Below are 23,779 nucleotides of genomic sequence, written 5' to 3'. Positions count from 1 at the left end.
GGGATTTTGGTAATGAGTACCCTCTACTTCTCTGCCAGTTTCTTTGCCACATTTATTCCCATCTCGTTCATGCCCTGCTCTGTTGCCAAAAACAAAAAAGCAAACAAAAAGAGCTTATCAAGGAGAAGTCCAACTGTATAACCAACTCGGTTCTGAGCTGTAAATATGTTGGGAAGGAATAGTGTTGGCATTTAAGGAATATAGTGAGAGAATTTTTGAAAATTCTGATGTAGCCCTAAGAATAGGGGTTTAAAAATGTTTTTCAGTGGCTCAACTCCCCTACTTGACCAAATGGTAAGTAGGTGGAGTCAAAAAGGAGGAAGGAAAAACCCATCACTTTCCATTCATACAGGGATTTCAACTTTTTCAAGCTTTTGTGTTTCTTATCTTTCTTTTTGGATTTTCTGACCCATTCAGAGTGAATATTACCAATTACTCTTACTCTAAGGATGTGAGGGGTCAGGGTTTGCGTAGGTCACAGTGTGAGCTGGCTGCCAAGCCTGCTGTAGACTCAATCCAGGCACTGGAGTCATACGAAGAAGCATGAAGGACTTGAACAGTTGGGGCCTGAGCTGGATCATCTGCAGGATGGCCCTGAGGTCTGAGTAGCCTCTCATCAGCCTAGACCTTACTACTCGAAGTGGCACCCACGGACCAGCATCACTGGTACCACCTGGCAGCTTGTTAGAGATACAGAGTCAGGCCCAGCTCCAGACTCCCTGAGTCAGAATGAGCATTTAATGAGATCCCCAGTTGAGCCCTATGCTTATTAAAATGTGAGAAGCCCTGGCTTATAGGCCTTGGGGCAGTGACATTCACAGATAACTAGGGAAAGATGGAGTGAGGGGCTCGTGACTAAAATACATGCTGTTTCTATTCCTAAATAGTTTGCCTGTTGCTCAGGTGAGGGGGAAGCTGAAGACACAATGCAGAAACTTGGTTCTTTACACATCATTCAGCGTGAGAAAGGGACTCGTTATTTGTAGCTCAGGTCCTGGAAATGGAAGTGGACATTCCCAGCTGTGATGGTGAAAAGGTGGTAACAAACCAGCAGATACCTGACCTCGGGGACACTTGGGTACCTGTCAGCTGAGATCCCGCAGCCTCCACACACTGGAGTGTGGGGGTGGCCAGTGGGATGGAACCGACAAACCAACATTCCATTCCCTGGACTCGCGGCCCCCACGCCTCAGCTGTTTTCGTTCATTCAGCAAAAAAGGGAGACAGAAAAGAAACAAAAGCCGACTGTGGCAGAGGCCGTGTTAATTAGTAAAACCTGATATGTCTGTGTGTTGGGTCTGTACAAGGGCAAGCGGGGCAGGCCTTGTTCTCTGTGGTTACTTGTTATCCATCAGGAGCAAACCCGTCTGAGGTATCAGATGTGTTCTCCTACAAGAAAAGCGTGTCACCGCCTTAGGATCAGGAAGAACACTCAGACATTGCCTTTTGCAGTGCTATTTGGGGGTTTTTGTTTGTCGTGGATAGAAGTTTCCCCTGGCCTCAGGGAACAGTGTGAACATTGCTAAATGTGGATGTTAACTCATGAAAATATGCTAGCTGATAAGCAAGTCATTATTTGTAATGAATGGTGGCACCTGGCAAAGACTGGGATTTTGTTTTTCTTTGTGTCAAATAATTCTATATCCCCGTCTTTTAAATCAGTAATTGGAACAAATGGTTAAAAGTCAACTATTATAGAAGTGGTGGAAATTTAGCAATTCAGCACCTTGAAACATGCTGTTTGTCTGTTTTGGAAGAATTTTCTTAGTTGCCATCAGTTTGCCAGACCATCCTCGAATGGGAAATTGGGCTAAATTTTTAATGAATTAGCCAACCAAGAAACCTGACTTGCCCTTGAAATAAGAAAGAGGTCATCTCACTTGTGTGGTGCAGTTGCTCTGTGAGGACTCTTAGAAGATCTCGATTCTCTTTTGAGAAATCTAGGCTTCATAGTAGCTGGTAAAAATGTGCGGATGGCAGTCTGAAGCCAAGTTTGAGGATTTAGAAGCACAGTAGTTGAGCTTTGCAGAGTCCCTTCCCTTTTGGGGAAACACATGTGGGTTTTGTTGGCCTGGTCATAATAACAAAGGCTACAGTAAGAGCCATTGCATCGATCATCTAGAAACTTCTAATGGTGCATGAGATAGGTAACTTCCTTGCCCTTTTACAAATGAGGATACTAAATCTCCTCGAGGCCCGGCTGAGTGAAAGGCCCCAGAAAGAGGCATGGCCTGGATTTGAGTCTGATCTGCCCAACTGTGGAGCACGCTGCTCTTTCCTCTACACTGTTAGATATGCATTTTTAGAATTAAAAATGACAGTTCCATTCTTGAGATGACTTCTGTCTGTGTTATTTGGGCTGAGAAATGTGTACGTGTGCTGGGTGGGTGGGGAGGGAGAGTGCTTGGCCAAGCTCCAGGGTGGAAGTGGCCCATCTTCCTGGAACACCAAGGCCACAGTATCGTAACATAAAAAGAGACTTGGGGTAGATTGAAAAACGCTGTAGTGTTGAATGCAAAATTTGCATGCATTTTTTATGGAAAAACCCAAGCCTTGAAAGCAGTTTTTTGCAGTCCCTTGGATGTCTCTCATCGCCCCATATTGGACTTCTTTGCCTTAGGATTGCTTGGGTGGAAAATTTGGAGAAGCACTTGTGTAAGTGCAAGTCCTGGGCCATCTGGGCCTTTTCCCCTCTCCCAGCTATATGTGGTGAAAAGGAATGTCTTAACTATGTAAACCAGCGTGGGAGAGTTGGCACTCTGCTCTGTTTGTACAGCTGCTCCCGGGCTCCAGCTCTGCTATCTTTCATGGCCCAGAAGTATCCACGACTGGGCTGGGGAAGGGTTTCTAGAGGCTGGAGGAGGTGAGAACTGGGCTGGGGAGGGGAGTTTTCCTTCAAGTGCCTGTGACCATTGATAGTCAATCTTTTCAAAGAAAATTGTGTTTATTTAAAAAATTTTTAATACCCGGAGAATTTCCGTAGTTCAAAATTCAAAAGGGTTTGCAATGGAATACTTTACTCTGCTTCTTTCCATAGCCCCAGTTCCTTTCCTCACAGCCCGTCATTGTTACCAGTTTCTTGTGTAGACAAGTAAACACATATTTATCCCCATTACCTTCTTTTTATACAAACAGAAGCATGCCATGTATACTATGCTGTTCCTTGCATTTTCCTCCCTTTCTTGTTCCTTTTTTTTTCTAGCTGCACAGGCTATCATTGATCTGATATAATTTATTTAACGAGTGCCCAGTTAATTGCCATTTAGTTGTTTTCAGTCTTTTGCTATTGCAGTGTCACAGTGAATAACCTAGTAGTGGGTATGTCATTTTGCACACCTGTAGGATAAGTGCTAGAAGACGAGTTGCTTTGTCAGATGGGCTGTACATTATAATTTTGATGATACTACCAAATTGCCCTCCAGGAGCGCATTCCAGTTTCTGGCCCACCAGCAGTGGATGAGAGAACCTTTTTCCTTTACCACCCACACTCTGTTACCCAGCCTTTGACCTTGGCTGCCTGACTGGAAGAATTGATCTCAGTGCAATTATAAAGCATGGTCCAATCTTGAAAAACAATAGAACAGAACACATCTGCTTTTGCCTTTGTATTGATGACCTAGTGTGGTGTTTCCAACCTTTTGGAGTGGCAGAGGAATTAAAATTGGTTTTTATTAACCATTTATGGCTACTTGTATGAATGAATAATGGTTAAAATATTAAAAAGCAAATCCGTTAATCCTTTTAAAAATAGATATTACATTGGTGGTGTGATATGGCTAAATGAATCATTAAAAACCGTGCGCTGTTTGGTTTTATTTGTCATGGAACATCTCTCCAATCTTGTTATGACGTACAGGACTTAAGATCAAAGAACCACAGAAATTTAGTACCGGCAACTTAAGGGAGGTCAACAGTATTTGTCCCCAGTGATCTCCTGTCTGAGTAGATCTTTACCAACTCTGACCTTGGTGGACTTCTGCTGCCTTTGCCACATTCGTGAGATATAAACGTAAGCATCTGGCAAAGATGATGCACAGATCAAGGTGCAGAGATGGAAGGGCATTTGGAGCTTCTCTCAACCAATTTTCTTCGCTGGGAAGTCATGGAGAAGAACTTGCATGTAGGACTTCCCTTGAACAAAGGGATATGATTTTTATTTTTTTGCATTCCGGGATGCTGCAGGTGAATTAGGTATGGTTTCAGGAAAAGGATATTTGTCCTGTGGGCTTATATAAAGTAATGGACTGGGGGGGGGGGGTGTATGTTGGCGGGGTGGAGTCAGGGGAGGGGTTCTGAAACGGTTTGCCAACAGAGGCTTAAGTTAAATTTATCTGTAAACATAATGTGGTCGCCACGCTATGAAGACAGAGAGAAAAACATATTATCACTTTACAAATAGTCAAACCAGGAGTGAGTGTCTCAACACATGCGGGCTCCCCTAGAGTCACACAGAGCCTGTGAAACGGAAGCTGGGCTTGCAGCCGACCCCTGGCAGCCGTAGACTGAGGGATGGACTTGCCCGAGCTGTTTTCGCAGCACGTAATCCCTCAGGACTCAGAAAGTGCCCCACAACTTTCAGACAGACAAAGTACCAAGTCCTAAAAGTCAGAACACCGCCGAGGTCCTTTTCCAGCACGTCAGGGTGCCAGGGAGGCCCAGTCCAGGTTCAACCAGATCTGGTTTTCAGTGTCCTTGCTCTTCCTGAGATTTCTGAGTGAATGAAAGAGCACTGACCACGCATGTAAGTGTTCTTCGCTTCACCAGAAGTTTAGGCAGATGACTCTAGTCTCCTCTTCCTCCCACCAGCAGACCTCAGACTGACGGGGGAAATATATGCCCTGGCCCCTCCATCCCGACTCCGCTCCCCTCGTCTCTTAAATTAGCTGTGTTGAGATGTAATTCACATAACGTGCAATTCAGCTATTTAAACTGCACAATCCAGTGGTCTTTAGTATGTTCAAAGAGTTGTGCCACCATCGTTACAGTTAATTTTAGAGCATTTTCATCACCCCCAAAAGAAACCCTTCCCCTTGAGCTCTCATCTCCCAATCTTCCCATTCTGCTCGGTTCCAGGCAACCACTTTTCTACTTTCTGTCTCTATAGATTTCCTTATTCTGGACATTTCTTATAAATGTCGCTATGTGGCCTTTTGTGTCTGGCTTATTTCACTTAGCATAATGTTTTCAAGGTTCATCCATGTTGTAGTATATGTCAGGACTTCATTCGTTTTTTAGGGCCAAATAATATTCCATTGTTTGGATATACCACATTTTGTTTACTCATTCATCAGTTGATGGACGTTTGGGTTGTTTCCACTTTTTGGCTACTATGAATAATGCTGCTGTGAACATTCGTGTACAAGTTGTTGTGTGAACATATGTTTTTATTTCTCTTAGATCTATCTTTAGGCGTGGAATTGTTGGATCATATGACAACTCTGTTTAACATTTTGAAGAACTGCCAAACTGTTTTCCAAAGTGGCTGCACCATTTTACGTTCCCGCCAGCAATGTGTGAGGGTTCCAATTTCTCTTCATCCTCCCCAACACTTGCTATTCTCTGTCTTTTTAATTATGGCTCTCCTGCTGAGTGTGAAGTGGCATGTCATTATGGTTTTGATTTGTATTTCTCTCATAACTAATGATGCTGAGCATCTTTTCATGTGCTTCTTGGACTTTTTAATATCTTTTTTGGAAAGATGTCTGCTCAGATCCTTTGCCCATTTTTTAATTGGGTGATTTATATTATTGACTGGAAGAATTCTTTAAATATTCTGGATGTGAGTCCTTTATCAGCTATATAATTTGTAAATATTTTCTCTCATTCTGTGGGTTGTCTTTTCACTTTCTTGATGGTATTGTTTTCAGCACAAAAATTGTAAATTTTATTTATTGATTTAAGATTTTATTTTTCTTTCTTCTCCCCAAAACCCTCCAGTACATAGTCATATATTTTAGTTATGGGTCCTTCTAGTTGTGGCATGTGGGACACCACCTCGGCATGGCTTGGTGAGCGGTGCTAGGTCTGTGCCCAGGATTCAAACCAGCGAAACCCTGGGCCGCTGAAGCAGGGTGCGTGAACTTAACCACTTGGCCACGGGGCTGCCCCCAAAATTGTAAATTTTGATGAAGTCTAATTTATCTATTTTTTCTTTTGTGACTTGTGCTTTTGGTGTTGTACCTAAAAAGCCTTTGCCTAACTCAAGGTCACAAGTATTTACTCCCATGTTTTCTTTTAAAAGTGTTATTTTAGATCTTACGTTTAGGCGTATGATCCATTTCGAGTTAATATTTGTGTATGTTGTAAGCAAGGGGTCTGACTTCATTCTTCAGCATGTGGAGATCCAGTTATCCCAGCACCATTTGTTGAATTATCTTGGCCCCCTTGTTGAAAATCAATCAGCTGTAAATGTTGGGTTTATTTTTGGGACCCCGGTTTTATTCCATTGAGCTCTATGTGTATCCTTCTGCCAGTCCCATACTCTCTTGATAACTCTAGCTTTGTAATCCCTTGTCTTTTATTGGGAGAGTTAGGGCAGGAATGGACAATCTAGACTTTTCTCCTTCTTTCCCTCTGAGCAGTTATTGGATTCTTTAGATCCCTTCACAAACTTTCAACCACCTTTATTCCTCCTCTGTTCATCTTGCTGGTTTCTGTAGAAGATGGTGTCCAAGTAGTCCTGAGAAGGCCCAGCTGCCGGGCTCTGTAGTTTTCTCCTAGCAATGCCAGCTAACCTCTTTCCGACTCAGTAGCCTGGCTCTGGCGGGCTTTACTAGATATATAGAATTAAACATTTAGGCTGTGAAAAGATGCTCTGGTTTCTGAAACTCTCTAATTGGTTAAGTTTAGGATAATACAGCGTCCTGTACTGTTAAGAGATTTAAAGATCTTTCTGGAAGGCTATGCAAGCAAGCAAGCAATTCCAGCAGATAGCTCTCCCAAGTGAGCCATAACACAGCCTTTGAAGCCAAATCTGCTCTCTTTGGGCCTTCCATTCCTTGCAGACATCTGCATTGCTGTCTCGTGAGCATTAGATTTGCTGATTTTGGCATCTTTCTAGTAGTGGAGAAATGGAAGGCAGGTGAGAGATCTGCCAGGAGAAGTGGAATTCTGAACAAAGTCACTTATCATTTCAAGTCCTTAAGCCAAAAAATAAAAAGCCCATGTGACAGCTGGAATTAACAATAACCATCCTGTAATTGGTGCCATTCTTTTCTGTCATGAATTGTGTGCAGCACAAGCTCATTTTCGGATGATCGTGCTTAGAGCTTGCTCTATGATCTATGTCATAATTTAAGCAACTTTTAATTTCCGTCTTGTATTGGACATTAACAAAAGCTATAAACAGAAACTGTCCTTCATCGAGAGCTTCTGTTAAGGAGCCCTGCATGTGGTGAGGGGTCAGGGAAATTTTCTCACCGGGAGTCAGTGGTTACAAGAGCAGATTCTGGATTCGGTCTGCCTGAACTCAGCTCCTGCTAAGTGAACTTGGACAGTTACCCAAGTCTCAATTTCTTTGTCTTTAAAATGGTGATAAGAATAGTACCCACCTCCTTGGGTTGTTAAAAGGTTAAAATCCCATGTCAAGGACAACACAGGCAAGGGTTGACTAACTTTTTCTGTGAAGAGCCAGATAGTGAATATTTCAGGCTTTGGGACACTGTAGACTTTGTGGTCTTGGCCACAGCTCCTCACTCTGCTCTTGTAGCAGGAATGTGGCCATGTACAGTGTGCACACGAATGAGTATGGTGGTGTTCCAGTAACGCTTTCTTTTTAATAACAGGAGGTGACCTGGACTTGGCCTGCAGGCTGTAGCATGCTTAGCATGTTGCCTGGCATGTAGTGGGTTTTGAATAAGTATCAGCCATCCTCGAAGCTTGGGGAATGCCCCTTGACACTGCTTCCCGTGTTCACCCGCTCCATGTTTTTACCAGAATGTTGAGGTCCTGGCCAGTCGGAGCAACAGTTCAGAGCAAACCCAGGTGGAGGCGAAAGTGCGCATGAAGGCGCTGCAGGAGGAGAACGAAAGGCTGCGGAAAAGCCTCGGAGAGCTGGAGTGCAGTGTGGCTCGGCTGCAGAGGCAGATTGCTGACGCAAGAGGCGACGAAGCCAAAGCGAAGGAATTGCTCAAGAAGTGTGAGGTGAGGCTCTCGGGGCCCCTGCCTGGGTTTGGCAGCGGCTGATTCTTCTTTCCTGAGTGGTTTCAGAAGTGGGAAGGGATTTATTACCATAAGCTAGTAGGAAAGATCAAGGCGATAGTGAGTATATCCTCTCTGCAAACCATTTCTTTTGTTCCTGCAAGTGGTGTGAATGGGAGATGAACTTCTAAAGAGGCCTGAGAACAGGGCTCGTGAAGTCAGGGTGGGAGACATATGTACAGACACAGGGGTCCCCCTCACCCAGACATCACGCATGCTTCACCTCTTGACACTTAGCAGAGCCCTCCAAACACCCAAAGGGGCTATCTGAACCCTGCCATCAGACTGATTTTCATTCGTGACTGTTTATTCTTTAACACATAGTTGGTGGTTTTTGAAGTCACACAAGTTTAACAAACCAATTATCTGGTTTGCCAGATCTCTAAAAGTGGGAGGCTGTTAGCGAGAAACATACCGATGGCAGTGAGAAAAGGCAGCTGATAGTGAAAGAGAGGACAAGTGAAATGTCAAGGGAGATGTATTCCAACAGAGCTCCCCAAACCATCCATCAGAATCCCCTGGAGGGCTTCTCCAAGATTTGTGTGCCTGAATGCCTTCAGTACCTGCTGCTTCTGAAGCTCCAGGGCTGAGGCTGGATACCTGACTTTTCAAAAAATCATCCCAGATGGTTCGGATGTTCACTCCTGCCTAAGTATGGAACCACAGACAGGCACACACATCCAAGAACACAGTTGTTGTGTGCCACCTTGGGCCCATGAAAAGCACATGCCTTCCCTGCCACCGAGTCAGCTTCATAGGCACAACATGCCTCTCAGTGCATACTGATCCTGTGTTTCATTGCAGGCAGAAATGCAGCAATTAGAGGAAGCCCTTGTGCATGCAAGAAAGGAAGAAAAAGAAGCCATGTCAGCCAGAAGGACCCTGGAGAGTGAGCTGGAAGACGCTCAGGTAAACGCTGAGGGCTATTGTCTTTATCCCTCCCAAAGGAAGTCCAGAGAAGCAAAATCAGAGGGAGCGTTTGGATTGTCATTGGTCCTCTCCTACCAGGTAGCTCCTTTCATGATAATAACCACCCTGGACTTCAAACTATCCATCTAGACCAGTGGTTCTTAACTGGGTGACATTGGGCAATGTCTGGTGACATTTTTGGTTGTCACAACTTGGGGAGATGCTACTGGCATCTAGTGGGTAGAGGCCAGGGATGCTGCTGAACATTCTACAAAGCACAGGACAGCCCCCACAACAAAGAATTATCTGGCTCCAAATGTCAGTAGTGCCAAGGTTGAAAAGTCCTGATCTAGACATTGAAGAGCTTGACAACTTTCCAAAGATAAAATATAAATTGTGCGAGAAGGCTGCCGGGATTGGTCCCCAAGGCGGTGAGGAGTCGGCTGTCTGGCAGAAGCCAGTTTCCTTTCTCCTCTGGGCAGATGTGCTCCATGGATGCAGTTCTTCAAGAGACAGCTGTTAGAAGGAGCAGGAGGAAGTTGTTTCTGTGAAACTAGATAGCTGTCTCTATTGGAAGTCAGTAGATTCTTAGAAAATTAGATTTTCCCGTTTGAAGGTTAAAAAGATTGTTTGAAGTACAGTCTAAAAAAAAAAGCACACCTGCCCTGAAGTTCTGAATTGACTTTGCACAGTGACCTCAGTGTGATCCAGGTACGTCCTTCGTTCTACCTGCTCTCAAGTTTTAAAGAACCAGCACCAAACCTCCCTCAGGCGAGATTCTGAGGAGGTAAAAACCTGTGTTTTTGAGCATTTGTCCAAGAGGAAGGTTGTTCATGTTTTCCATTAGGACTCCTTTGTTGGTGGGAGGAGGTGGGGGAGGGGCACGTGAAAAGTGGTAAGAACTGAGAAGCAGTCTGGTCAGATTTGTAAAGGCCTAATGCAGCTTTCCTTTCAGCGGACAGCTTCATCTCCTCGGAGAGGAGAGGGGAGGGGAGGAGACTGTGGGTACTAGGATTCACTCAGGTCGGCCATAACTCGGGGGCTCTTACCCCAAATCAGTGGTCTAGCCTTCTCCCAGCTTTGCAGAGGGACCTTATTTTTGCATACAGGAAAGCCCTGTTTTTTTCCTGAGTTCAGTGTCTGAGTGTCCTTGCTTTGGATTTCTTTCTTTTTTCTTCCTTTAAATCTAGATCTTGGTTACAAACTCTTGTTCGGTTGATTTTATGTGGGTGGCAGTTTCACTGTGCTCCTCTTTAAGGCTTATGATGGCTACAGCCCAGCCACCATAGTGCAGGGTTTAAATCTGTGAGCTAGTTGAGGGCAGAAGGGGAGGAAAAACGTTTGTGCTGTAGTGAGACAAAGATCTGCACCCTTCTGTGCTGTCCACACAGAGAGCTGGGGGCAGCTATTACAGTCGCTCAGTCTTTCTTGTTCTCTGATGAAACCAGAAAGTTTCACACATGAGGAAGTAGTTCACCAGCTGTGAATCTGTAGTTCATAGTTAATTCAGTGGAGAGAATAGATGATTTCCCCAAGGCCACAAGGTCTTAATGTAATCCCCACCCACCCCACCTCCGGATCTCTAGCCTTGCCTTGGAAATTATCCCTGGCGTGTTACTTTTGTTGAGGCCTGTTTTCCCAGTGGTGTTGAGATGGTGAGACCACGTCCTATGGCGTATGGCCGTGTTAACCACTGGCGACACAATCCGACAAGACTGTGTTGGCCCCACAGTCTCACTCTCTTTATCTGAATTATCTGGTCTCAGAAGTGTGCCATGAAAAATGCACCATCACTCTAAAATACCTTGTTTTCTCTAAAATCGGGAACCAGGCGCTCAGCTCCTTTAGCTCGATACTTCTTTGTGCACGCCTCTCTTCCCCAAGCTGGCCACCTGAAGGGAGCTTAATTAACCCTTGGGGGAAGACGAAAGAGTAACTGGTATTTTTTTCACACAAGCATTTTGCATTTCAAAAGCTTTGTGCCTTTAGCTATCTGTTGCATCGTCATGTACGATCAATATATTTCTTTACATAGTAGCTGAAGGCCATGTGAACTTATGTTGGATTTATCATGACTCAGTCAAAAAGTGGCAGAGGGTCCTAAAGATGCAATTCTTGGTGTGCTCACCCCCTACCACTTGGTTTAGAATTGTGCTGCTATGTAGAAATGCACAAACCACTTGGAGGTTGAATGGAGCCAGAGCTGGCCTGGAGCCCCTGGAATTGGGATCCAGAAGGAGGAAGAAGAGAAGCTGAGGGGACCTGTAGGGGCAGGGGTTGAGTTGGATCCTGAAGGATCTGTGGATGGCCCTCTGCATCTGTATTGTTGTTTTTGAAGAATTTACATTTTTGAGATACATGTTCCTGAGAGTTTTCTCCCACACAACGGGAACCATACCTTGCTGACCTTGCCCTGTGTGCTCCCCTTCACCCCCAACACCACTAAATCAACCACAAACACAAATCCCAGGGGATGCCCCTGTCTCTGGTGTGTGCCCAGCTGGGCTGTGGTGGGACATGCTCCTGCTAATTGCCCCCATGCTGAACTTCTGATTAGCTTCCTTTTGCCAACTGCTTTTGTTGACCTTGGTTCCCTGCAGCAGTTAACTTCAGCAGACTGGCTGTGTTGGCTGGTTCCAAACTGAGGGGCCTGGAAGGCCTCTGTAGTGGCTTTTGGCCCCAGGTCATGTGCTTGGCCGAGCAGAGTGGTTCCATGCTCTGCAAACCAGGAGTGCCCAGAGTGATTTGCAAGAGTTTTCAAGATGTCCAGGTTACTGCATGTGACAGCAGCTTATAAACTATTAAGCATGGTACAAATAAAAACCCTTGTTCTCATGTGGCCTCTGCAGGGACACAAGACTGGTAGGCCCTAAGCAGTACCCGTACTAACCCACATTCAGCCCGCAGCCCCTGGTAACATTTTCTAGATGATCCAGCCTGTGTCTGCATTATGCTGCTCCATTCTGAACTGTGCCACTTCTTGATAGCCTTACCTCAGTGGCCCTAACACTTAGCCATTTAAGAATCCACCATAATCTTCCTAAGATATTTTAGAATTGCATGTTGTTTACATAAAAGACGTCTATCAATGTGATGTTGTGAGATGAGAGCTTCAGGGGAACTCAGGGAAGATCGTGCACCCAAGATAGTTATATTTTATAGCACGTACTAGTATTCGGTGCCGATACACTAAATACCCACCCATAGGCACTTTTTTTAACTGGTGTCTCTTCCACTTAACACCTTCTACTCATTAAGTTCCTCAGACTGTGGATTGCCAGATTCTCTTCTTCCTATGTATGAGTGCAGCCTGTGGATTCTGTTGATTACAACTCCCTCTGCCCAAGTGGACTTTTGGCCTGTGGAATGATGTTCTCTTTCCTTACAGATTCATTTTTAGGTATTCCAACTGTAAGACTCACCTGCATAGCAGAGCAAATTCTAGAATATTAGGTATAATGCTATATATCATAGGATGTAAATTGCTGTGTAAGTTTAGGTTGGTCTAATGTATAACTTTACCTCAGTTTTCAAGCATGAACACTCAGGTTCTCAGACACTATCTCAAATTGCCACCCCCAGCAGCCTTGGCCATTTTCTGTATTTCTGTAACATGTCCTTCGTCTGCCCCTTCGTTCCTGGTTATGTGTTTGGTTAAGTCAGTTTTGCTTTTTGGTCTCTGAATTTCAGAACCAGCAGTGTCCTTGTGTCTCTGTGATGGCTTTATTTTGATCTTTTTCTTTATCACTGATATGACAGGTCTGATTGCTTTGTGGTGTGGCTGCGAAATTCCCTTTGCCACCTGTTCCTGTGGCTGACCTGGTAGGTAATGACAGCACTGTCCTTTCCCTGCCATCTGCAGAGAAATCTGAGTCGGGCCACCCAGGAGCAGAAGCAGTTGTCTGAGAAGCTAAAAGATGAGAGCGAGCAGAAGGAGCAGTTAAGGAGACTGAAGAATGAGATGGAGAATGAGCGATGGCACCTTGACAAGACCATTGAGAAACTGCAGAAGGAGGTAAGGGAGCAGGAGGAGGGAGAGAGAGGAGTCGAAGGGGGGGGGAACAGGGTGGAACTGTTGGGTTGGGACCCTCGCTGAGGGCCTGATGGGAGCTAAGGAAACCTGCAGTTAACGTCCAAGCACAGATGTGTCAGGGGTTTGCAGATCTCCTGAAGCAGCTCTTTGACTTGTTGAGAATCCCAGATACAGAGAAACTGGTCCAGGAAAAGTCAATGCCAGGACTCCCTCAATTCTGGTCCCAGCTCCTCTCAACATTACCCAGAGAAGGCTGGCACGTAAGTTCAGATTTAACAGATGTTACCTGAATCAGAAGCTCTGCATCTGTCCATAATCTCTGCGTTTGCACCTATCTTACTTGTCCAGGAGTGTGAAAGACAGTTTCAGAGTCCCGTAGTTACTGTTCCTCTGCTCATCTCTGCCCTAAAATATCCAGAAGGGGGAAGGTACAACACTGATGGGCTCCCTGTATTCTAGAGCTGACATGAGTGCCTGCCGTTTTCTGACAGCTGCTATATACCAGTCACTTTACTAGCTATTTTCTATCTAACTAGAATTCTGTCTATATCTATGTATTGTTTTCAAGGTAGATATTATGATTTCAGTATTTCTAACAAAGACACCACCGAGGGCTAGAGAGGTTAAGTACGTGCTTCAGTCATATAGCTGGTATGTGTCAGGGCAATTATGTGACCCTGGACTATGAACCTAGCTCTAAAGGATGTGCTTGTTTGCTCCTCCATGTTGCTTCCAGGTTAGAGGTGACTAAACTTGGATAAGCCATGACCAGGTGCTTTGCAGAGCTTCTGGGGAGGCTGTAGAAGAAAGAAGAGGAGATGTGTTCTGTGTTTAGGTGGGACCCAAATCTAGCTCCCTGGGCCCAGATGGAGCATCACAGGGTGGGCTCACACCTGCATCACTTCTTCCAGATGGCTGACATTGTCGAGGTGTCCCGCACGTCAACACTGGAGCTCCAGAACCAGCTGGATGAGTACAAGGAGAAAAATCGCAGGGAGCTTGCAGAAATGCAAAGGCAATTGAAGGAGAAAACCTTAGAGGCAGAAAAGTCACGTCTGACTGCCATGAAAATGCAAGATGAGGTAATGCCTGGCTGATCCGTTCCCCGTTTACCCCTTATTCACAGTGCCCTTCCAGACTGCTTTGAAACTCTTCTGTGAGGGACTTGGGCTAGATTCTTAAGACAGCATTTGTGCTTGAATCTTCAATCTTAATCCTCAGGATGGTTACCTGGGGCAAACGGCATTCTAAGACACACAGAATCCAGGGACTCTGAGATGAAACTGACGTAACTTTAACTTGACCATTTTCTTGATTCATCCAAAATTCTCTGCCTAAAAAGTTTAACTGCCTTTTATGGAGCGCCAATGACATGCCCAGCTGTGTTCAAATGATTTATATGTATTGATGTTTAAATTTAATCCTAGAACAGGGATTAAAAAAAAACTTATTTTTTTGCCATTCATTTTGAAAATATAGACATTTATTGGAGGGGGCGTGGTAGACAACAGTTTCAGAGTAACAATAATGGAGACAAAAAAAATCTTCGGGAATTTATGAGTCCTGAAGTTATTAAAACATATTCTTGGTTTTATGTTTAAGAATAATGGAGCAAAGTAACCCAAATGTTAGCTCCCTTCAGTTTGACTTCTAAAGAACCGAGAAAAATAAAAGGAATGGTTTTGATTATTTTAATGGCAAGCTGACGGCTGTAAAATGCAAGTACAGTGTATGCTGATTTCTAGCAATGCCTCTTGCCAGCTGGATGACCTTGAGCAAGTTACCCTAATTTTCTGAGCATCTGTTTTTGCCCCTTTAAAAATATACAAAATAATAATGATTTAATAATTAGATGAGATAACAAGCGAGACCATATAGCAGAGGATCTGTAGATCCTGGACAGTAATGTTGGTTTTTCTTAATTCTGTGGCTTACTTTTTTTCATAAGCAGTGCCAAGAGCACTGAGATTCCACAGGAAAACAAGTTTTTCTTTAAAAACAAACCTTTAATATCTTTGATGATCAAAGAAAAGTCGCCCATGAGTCAGTGCTGAAACTATGGAGAAGAACAATGGATATTTATTGCAGGCTTCTGGGACACTCCTGAAGGGACCCTGATAACAGCTCCCCCTTGGTTCAGGTCATATGATACAGGACTCCAAGTAAGAACTGAAATTAGTCTGTTGACATTACAGTTCTCTTTGACAATAAAAGAAAAATCGTTTTCACTTCTTCAGCAAGTGGGCGAGGGGATTCAGATATTTGCTAGAACATCAACAAACGTGTGTTCTGCTGTTTTGATTTCAGGAATCCCAGTGTCACAGAGCTTCCCATTACTTTTCATATAATAGTTATTCTGCTAGAATCTTCGGATTGGAAAGGAACCTTGAGATCCTCTAGTTAGGTAAAGAAACTAAGATGCAAAGAGATTAGTTAAGGCCAGATGGAGACCAGTGTTGTTTATTAAAGAGCAGTAATTCAAAAAAGGATTTCTTACCATGAAAAAGATGGCCCTGCCTCGATTTTCTCCGTGGCCTAGCCCTCAGAGACACTGTGTCCACCTGAAGGGCAGAAATGGACACCTCATCATTCTAAAAGGAAGCTACGGTCAGGTACCACCCTCAATCAAGTTGCTGAGGTCGTGGAGTTGTTTAAAACAAAAGTGAATGAACAAGCCACGGTCACTCTGGATCTTTGAAAAACTCTGTTCACTGGCCCCCACCCTGTGTTTTGGTTGAGCTGAGTTACATTCTCAGTAAAAAAGCTGCAGGGGTCTGTTCTAAGTACTGTAGTCCTCGCCTTCTTTGCTTTGAGAGAAATGGATGTTTTACCTATTTTCCCTTTGAGTATAGAGCTAGAAAAGTTCTGATGAAGAGAATCTTTAGAGAATGAAGACTTCGGCCACTGTCGTTCAGTTTATTTTCTAAATCCACTTAACAAAGGGCAATTTTAACTACTAGTGTAAAGGCAGCACTAGTGGGTTCACAAGTTATTTCCTTACTTGTGATCCCAGACACTATGCTAGTTACTCTTGTGTTTATCCTACCGAGTACTCTTAGTATGACAGAGCCCTCACTAGATGTTTGAGGGGCATACTGGGTGTTAGAAGGTAGGGGCGTGCTGGGCAGTGGGATGAAGGACACGCTGGGCCTGCGGAAGGGTACCAAGAAGGAAGGTGGGCTGTATGCTCACCTGTCAATCTTCCTCACTCTCAAACCCATGTTCTTTTTGGGTGTTATCTCATTTGATTCTCATAAGAGCTCCATAGGGTAGGTTTTATAATTATCCCAATATGGCAAATTAGGAAACTGAGGCACGGAGAGATTTTCTTTTTATTGTTAAGACTTCCTTTTGGAGAGATTTTTAATGCTGTGGAGTATAGTACACCCTCCATATCCAAAGAATGTCCCGTCATCCTTTTGCCTGGATGATTGTCACTTTGTGCTTTCACTCACAGTGTCGTTTCATGGTTGTGCTTTCACTCAGCTACCACCAAAGCCAGACTGGGGTCTTTATCTGGAGATGTTTTCTTCAAGGAGCTGATGCCCTCACAGAAATGTCAGCTGTTGCCACCACCCTCCAGGAGAGGAACACATTTTCTAAAGTTTTCCCCCTGGTCTTCCTAAACTAGCCTAACCTATTATCGGGCCACAAAGAAAGACTGTCTTTACAGCTTCCCAACTTTTCTGTGAAGACCACCCCCAAAGGATGGTATTCTTTCATGGAGTTTGCCACTCACTTTCATATACTCCCTGAAGGAAATGGACCCCTGGTGTGTTGTACTCCTGACTGTACTTTCGCCCAATGCCCTCTACCATCTCCGGGAGGAAGGAAGTTGGTCTGCACCGAATCAGTCCACACAGATGTTTCAGGAATACCTACTGTGTGCTGAGGTGGCTGGTCCTCTCGGGAAGATTACAGAGAAGTGGAAAACAGACAGTCCCTTGTGTCAAGCTCTTTGTCTGTTGCAGTTTCTTCAAAGCTATTAGTTCAGTGCCACCTTGTGGATGAAAAATACACTGTAAATTATAACAGCTGACATATGATTTTCTTCTAGAAAACAGTGGTTTTCACCTAGTATGCGTGTTTATATTATCAGATTTTGTGCCTGCAGGTTTTTTTGGGATCATTAGTTTAGTTTTTATTTTCCCCTCATTTTAAACCACTGTTGAGGCGATGCTGATGCAGGTCAGCAGTCAATTACACTCTGGGAAGCACTGATCTAGTTCAGTGGCTTTCAAGTGTTTTTGACCATGACCTATAGTAAGAAACGCCTCTTGCATCACAACTCACTAATATGGTCATCCCTACAAATACATGACTATCTGGTACAAAAGTTTCATAAAACAATGCTTGCTGTATTCTACTCTGATTTTTTTTTTCTGTTATATTTAATTTTAAAATGCTGGCCAATATCTACTAAATTGAATTTATAACCCAATGGGCTGCTACCTGTAGCTGGAAAACCGCCTCTTTTTATAGAAGAGGAAACTGGCCCAGAGGGAGGTGGCGCTTGCTCAGGGTCTTCTGATCTCCAATATGGTGGTCAGTGGAGTCCACCTGATCCTCCTCAGGGTCAGCCTGCGCACTGTCTGTCGAGATCTCTGTGGTCCTGATGTTCCCCAGCTGACCACCACACCTCTTCTCCTCCTAGATGCGCCTGATGGAGGAGGAGTTACGGGACTACCAGAGAGCTCAGGATGAAGCACTCACGAAAAGGCAGCTTCTGGAGCAGACGCTGAAGGACCTGGAGTACGAGCTGGAGGCCAAGAGTCACCTCAAAGATGACCGGAGCAGGCTCGTCAAGCAGATGGAGGTCTGTGGACCGCATGGGCGAGCCCTGGGGCCTGTGGAGAGTGAATGTGGGACACGAGGGAGGCAGCCTCTCTGCTCACACTTCAGCCTTTGGGAAGTCCTTGGTTTTTATTCTCTCAAACAGCCAGACGTTAGTAAGGTCATTTCTTGATTTGAGAAAGAAGCTGGTAGTTCATAGACTCCTAGGATGTCAGAGCTGGAAGGAATGATGGAAATAATTTGGCCTAATGCCCTCATTGTCTTGAAGAGGAAGCAAGATAGAGTCCCAAAGAGGTTAGATGCTTTTACATAAGGGCACATAGATAGTTCATCTTCTGTTTGATGCTTTGGATGCTGCTTCCAACCACAAAGGAGATAAGACTGCTGTGAATCTAGAAAGGGGCTGAGCTGTGCCTTGGACCCAAACTGCCCAACTCCTAGGGATGTCTGGCACTCATTTGCCACACCACGTGCTCCATTCTTATTTTCTGATTCTGGCCTGTTTTCTACTACAGACGATCTAGCTTTGCCAAAGCTAGCCACAAACTGTGGCTCAATTCGTTTTTAGACGCACAGTCTATACATAGTCCACTGCAGCGGATCAGAAAGTGCTCAGTGGCGTCACCAGCTAGGAGTGATCTGGTCACCAGATGAAAACACAACACATTAGAAAAACGTGAGTCAAGTAATAGCATCTAAATATGAGCAGCCCACCGAGAATGACAAGAAGAACCTTAACATCAGCCCACCTGGACTTAGAAAAAAGAGCAATCCTCAAAGACAAAACTAACCACAAAGCGGAACTGCCCCCACCCCTCACACACGCCCCAGTGGAATTTTAGAGGGGGAGAGACAAGTAAAAACAAGCCTCAGACCTATAGGAGAAGTTAAAATTGTCAAGGTTTTGATAAAAGACAGACAGTGCTCAAGGCCAGAGAGAGAGCACTTGAATTTGAAATCAGTGGAATTCCTGATTCAACTTTGAAAAGAAATAGAAATAACTTTGAAAACCTCCTGGGGACTTAGTAGCAATTTATATCAGGGGAGTGATGTTTTAATCATTTTGGATTTTATTAGATGGACTCTTTTAGAGGCCAAAATAACCTAGTTAGAGTTTTATTATTCTTTTGTAGGATGGCTGTATATTTTGCTGATGTCCTGGTTCTGATCTCATTAGGGGACATCATTTTAAGGCAAGCTAAGGTCAACACAGTTAACTGGAAACTAATTATCCCAGGGCCCAAGCAGTCTGCGTAAAAGCTAGCTGAAGCATCTTTGAAAGTAGTGACCAGGCCGGTCCAGTGGTGCAGCGGTTAAGTGCACACATTCCGCTTTGGTGGCCCGGGGGTCTCCGGTTCGGATCCCGGGTGTGGACATGTCACCACTTGGCAAGCCATGCTGTGGTAGGCGTCCCACGTATAAAGTAGAGGAAGATGGGCACAGATGTGAGCTCAGGGCCAGTCTTCCTCAGCAAAAAGAGGAGGATTGGCAGTAGTTAGCTCAGGGCTAATCTTCCTCAAAAATAAATACATAAATAAATGAAAGTAGTGACCAAGAACCTTTGGTATAGTGACCCCTGGCCTGGCCCATTGAATGCTCCTGCTTGGTTCTGTGCAATCTTGACTTTAGGCAAGAAGAGAGCCCTGTGAAGAGGTACTTTTACCTAAGGATTGGGTCATTCAGGTCACGTCCTTCTAGAATATTGTGACTAAAAAGAACATTTCCTTTGCTAACTGATAGTCTAGAAGCAGTGGCATGGTTAAGCTTCATTGGCCCCTGTGTAATATTTTAGGTATTTCTCCATTAATTACAAAATGAGTGGCTCTCAAGGCCCCACCACTGTGAAGGGCACTGGAGGGATGTTTCCTCCCCTAAGAGGCGGCTGGCAGGACCATCTTGCTGGGGCTAATATCTGCTTGTTCCTTCGCTAGCACTTAACAAATTAATTCTCAGGACTCAAGAGCTCTCTCAACAAGGGGCATTTTCTATAAACTCAGACACTCAGGTAACGTTTTTGTAAATGAAGCACTTGTGGGTCCTTGGTGATTTCTGACCGAAGTGAAACTGGTCTTGAGGAATCAGGAAGAACCATAAACAAATGGGAGGTTGGGTGCAGGACCCAGCTCTCTGTCCTGAGTTGGTCTTTGGGACTCGTGGCTTCTGGGAGAGAGCTTTCTGGGGTCCCTGTAGATTTCCATCACTAAGAGGGAAGGCGTTCACAGACATTTAGTTATTCCCATGAGTTCTGTGCATTTTCTTTTGGTGTTTACAGAGGTTCCATAGCTTGTCAACCAACTTTGACAATTGCAGAGACAATGTTTGTGTATAAATGCCATAGATTCATGTTTAAAAACTCACAAGGCTCATTGCTTTTTAGTGTGTGTGGCTCTGAGTTAACCCAGATGTGTGACACATTGGCTGGTGACAGGAGAAACACATGCACAAACCCCACAACCCCCAGTCCTAGGTGGAGTGGTTTGTGTTAGAAGCCTTTCTTTTTGTACACAAAGCTCCTTCGAAATGGCTTTTCTCATAACACTTAATGATGTTAAATTAGGAGCCCACAAGGAAGGTAGAACTTGCTTTTCTTCTGTGATGATGGGTTTAGCAGAATGGGCCAGCACTGCGTTGGAATGACTGTGTATGTTATGCCAATGCAGATTTGGGACTGCATGACTAAGTGTGTGAGGTTCCCTGGAAGGAAGAGGCAGATGCGAAAGACTGTGGTAGACTTGACTCCTGTAAGGCCCTTTGAAACTCTGAGGGGAGGGAGGTAAAACATTGTCTCAACTTGGAGTATGTAGCTTGTCTGGAGCTTGGAGTAAATGTACCTTGGATGATATCTCTGCTCCCACACTGTCTTTTAACAGGTGACTTAGATACCTGTTGGTGGGCTTAGGTAGATCTTTGTAAAGTTATTGATTCATAGGGGGAAAAGACTTGAAGGAAACATGCTAAAATAGCCTTAGTGCTTATGTTAGGGATTGGAGTAATATTTTTTCTCTTTTTATGTGTTTTCTGAATGCACAATTACATTCCTATTGTAAAAGAAAAAAAAAAACAGTTTTAAAAATATCTGTTTGGGCAGTATGAGAAATAGACATATCGTTTCGCAAAACCCTAAAGATACTCAGCTCTGATTTGTCCCTGAGGTTTTCCTTCCACAGGGCAGTCCTTGCTCCTCACCGGTCAGTGAAAGTTAAGTAGGCTGTGTTTGTGACTTCCTTCTTAGGACAAGGTGTCTCAACTGGAGATGGAACTGGAAGAAGAAAGAAGCAACTCAGATTTGCTGTCTGAGAGGATCGCTCGGAGCAGGGAACAGGTACTGTGCTATAGTTGGATGTGAGAGGATCGGTGGGAGCAGGAACAGGTACTGTGCTATAGGTGGATGGGAGAGCATCACAGGGAGCAGGACAGGTACTGTGCTATAGGTGGATGGGAGAGCATCACTGGGAGCAGGAACAGGTACTGTGCTATAGGTGGATGGGAGAGCATCACAGGGAGCAGGAACAGGTACTGTGCTATAGGTGGATGGGAGAGCATCACAGGGAGCAGGAACAGGTACTGTGCTATAGGTGGATGGGAGAGCATCACAGGGAGCAGGAACAGGTACTGTGCTATAGTTGGATGGGAGAGGATCACTCAGAGCAGGAACAGGTACTGTGCTATAGTTGGATGGGAGAGGATCGGTGGGAGCAGGAACAGGTACTGTGCTATAGGTGGATGGGAGAGCATCACAGGGAGCAGGACAGGTACTGTGCTATAGGTGGATGGGAGAGCATCACTGGGAGCAGGAACAGGTACTGTGCTATAGTTGGATGGGAGAGGATCGGTGGGAGCAGGAACAGGTACTGTGCTATAGTTGGATGGGAGAGGATCACTGGGAGCAGGACAGGTACTGTGCTGTAGTTGGATGGGAGAGCATCACTGGGAGCAGGAACAGGTACTGTGCTGTAGTTGGATGATGGGTGGATTTTTCTGTAGGAAATAGGCAATGTGAGAGGTTGAACCTGAGTTTCATCCTAAGGTCGGAAAGAGAGTTCACGCCATATGGAAATGATGAGAGAGTGAGTAGTCTTCACCATAGTAAGCCACTGGGAGGGAGGTGTAATGTATAATGCAAAGCATACAGTGGAAGTTTCCAGAGTAGTTATAGATAACAAACTATTAGTCACAATAGGCAAGTGCTTTGAGGGCTGAAGCTGTAGGAATCATTAGGTCAACAAGCAGTTGTGTGAAATTTGGTGGCTGGCACTACATTAGTGCTGTGGAAAGTAAATGATATGAAGCAGTCTTTCCTTTAAAAACTTGATGAGCTAATTAGCCATACATACACCTCCGAGGCATTCACAGTATGGTAACAATACCTTTAAGTGAACGTTTTTTTGCAGTTTCAAATGTACGAAATTTCCCCGCATTGATTTGCAACCCTGAGAGGCAGCCAGGGACAGCTCATTGTCCTCACACTGTGGATGATAAAGCTAATTTCCCAGACGACACTCAGTATAATCCTAAGGTTTTTGGAATTTGTTTCCACTTTTTTAATAAAAAAAGGAACATTCAGAGCGGCTAAGTCCTGTCCTGGGGACGGTGGGTCACATCACTAGAAAGTGGTGGTACCATTAATTGGTTGCTGTGTCCCGGTTGCATGCCCAAACTACTTGAGAGAGAAAATATGCAGACATTGCGAGGCAAGGAGTCAGAACCCTCCATGATGGTTTTGAGGAGACTTTATGTTCACTTGCCTCAGCCTTTAGTTTTCATGATACCTCTGGATACCTGTAGAAACCTTTGAGGGGATGGTCCTTCAGGGACAACTTACTCAGTCGTAGGCCTAGCTCCTAAAAATGGTGCCTTCACCTCTTGATTTGCCCTGGGCACTTTCTTAATTAAGCAATGCAAGCAAAAACCTAAAAGCCGTCGATGATGCTGAGTATCATTTAGGAAATCTGTAAAAAGGATTAAAATAAAAAAATCTGAAATACTAATTAATTTGGGAAAAATCTTCCCCATCCAAAGAATCGCTTTCTTCTGGCCCCTCTTCTGCTCATTCACACGCACCACCTTTCCCCACCTCAGGGTGACCAAGAACTGGAGGTTCCAATGCGTAGGGACAATGCTATCCTGAGCTGGCAGCCTCTGCTTAAAGTTGAAGGTGAATCACTGGCTTCTTTTCCATCTGCCGTGTTTCCCTGTTGATAGGTTCTTTGCAAACAAATAAGATAGTCATGCTGCTTTGCCCCTGAGAGTTAAGGAAATTCCAACCAGAGGCTCCATCCACCTCCCCGCTGAGCTCGGGTTCTGCCTGCATGTTCCATTGCTGTCCTACTAGCATTCCTCTGCCACCTCTGGAGGGGTGGCAGCCCGTCCGGCCTGAGCTGCAGAAGTGTAGAGAAAGACCTTCTTGAAAACCTGAAGTCCAGATGGAGAAGCCAACCTTGACATTTGAACCCTAAGAGGTTCTTACTAAAGTCTTCATTTTCTAAGTTCTCTCACTGGTATAAAAGCTGTTTGCTACCAGTTCCTGCCAGCTTGGCTCCATAGCTGCATCACCCCAGGGCATTTCAGGTTCTGCTGAGCATTCGTGATGAGGGAAGAAGTGGCCATAAATTTGTTTTGCTAATGCTTCTTGCGACTTATGCAAGGAGGAATGGTGGGAAAGGATGTCATCCTATCAACAGCCAGGCAGTTAAAACCGACTTCCAGACCCATGTTTTACACCGAAAACAGCACAGACAAACTGAACCAGAAGCTGGTTGCCTCTCTTGGTTAAGCTCATGGCTCAACACTGAGAAAACTGGTCTCTTAGCTCAGTCTGCTCTTGGCTCCTTTTTTCTCCTCTCG

At 44.6% G+C, this 23,779-nt stretch overlaps 1 protein-coding gene across 5 annotated transcripts in view; it reads left to right on the top strand.

The window, feature by feature from the left end:
• CGNL1 (cingulin like 1) overlaps nucleotides 1-23,779 on the top strand; it is a 153,379-nt gene that overhangs the window by 113,751 nt on the left and 15,849 nt on the right. For 4 of the 5 annotated variants that reach the window (XM_070270989.1, XM_070270975.1, XM_070270979.1 and 1 more), the window contains 6 exons: nucleotides 7,936-8,142; nucleotides 9,004-9,108; nucleotides 12,971-13,123; nucleotides 14,053-14,223; nucleotides 17,796-17,957; nucleotides 21,168-21,257. In XM_070270989.1, coding sequence (XP_070127090.1) covers nucleotides 7,936-8,142; nucleotides 9,004-9,108; nucleotides 12,971-13,123; nucleotides 14,053-14,223; nucleotides 17,796-17,957; nucleotides 21,168-21,257 — 888 coding nt within the window. Of the gene's footprint in view, nucleotides 1-7,935; nucleotides 8,143-9,003; nucleotides 9,109-12,970; nucleotides 13,124-14,052; nucleotides 14,224-17,795; nucleotides 17,958-21,167; nucleotides 21,545-21,687; nucleotides 22,911-23,779 lie in introns of those variants that run through there. The other variant, XR_011439985.1, reaches the window with a different exon arrangement.

Source organism: Equus caballus, chromosome 1, assembly GCF_041296265.1.
Source record: "Equus caballus isolate H_3958 breed thoroughbred chromosome 1, TB-T2T, whole genome shotgun sequence".
In the NCBI taxonomy this organism is placed as follows: domain Eukaryota; kingdom Metazoa; phylum Chordata; class Mammalia; order Perissodactyla; family Equidae; genus Equus; species Equus caballus.
The sequence above is the reverse complement of the archived record's forward strand: the minus strand, read 5'-3'. Positions and strand labels throughout refer to the sequence as shown.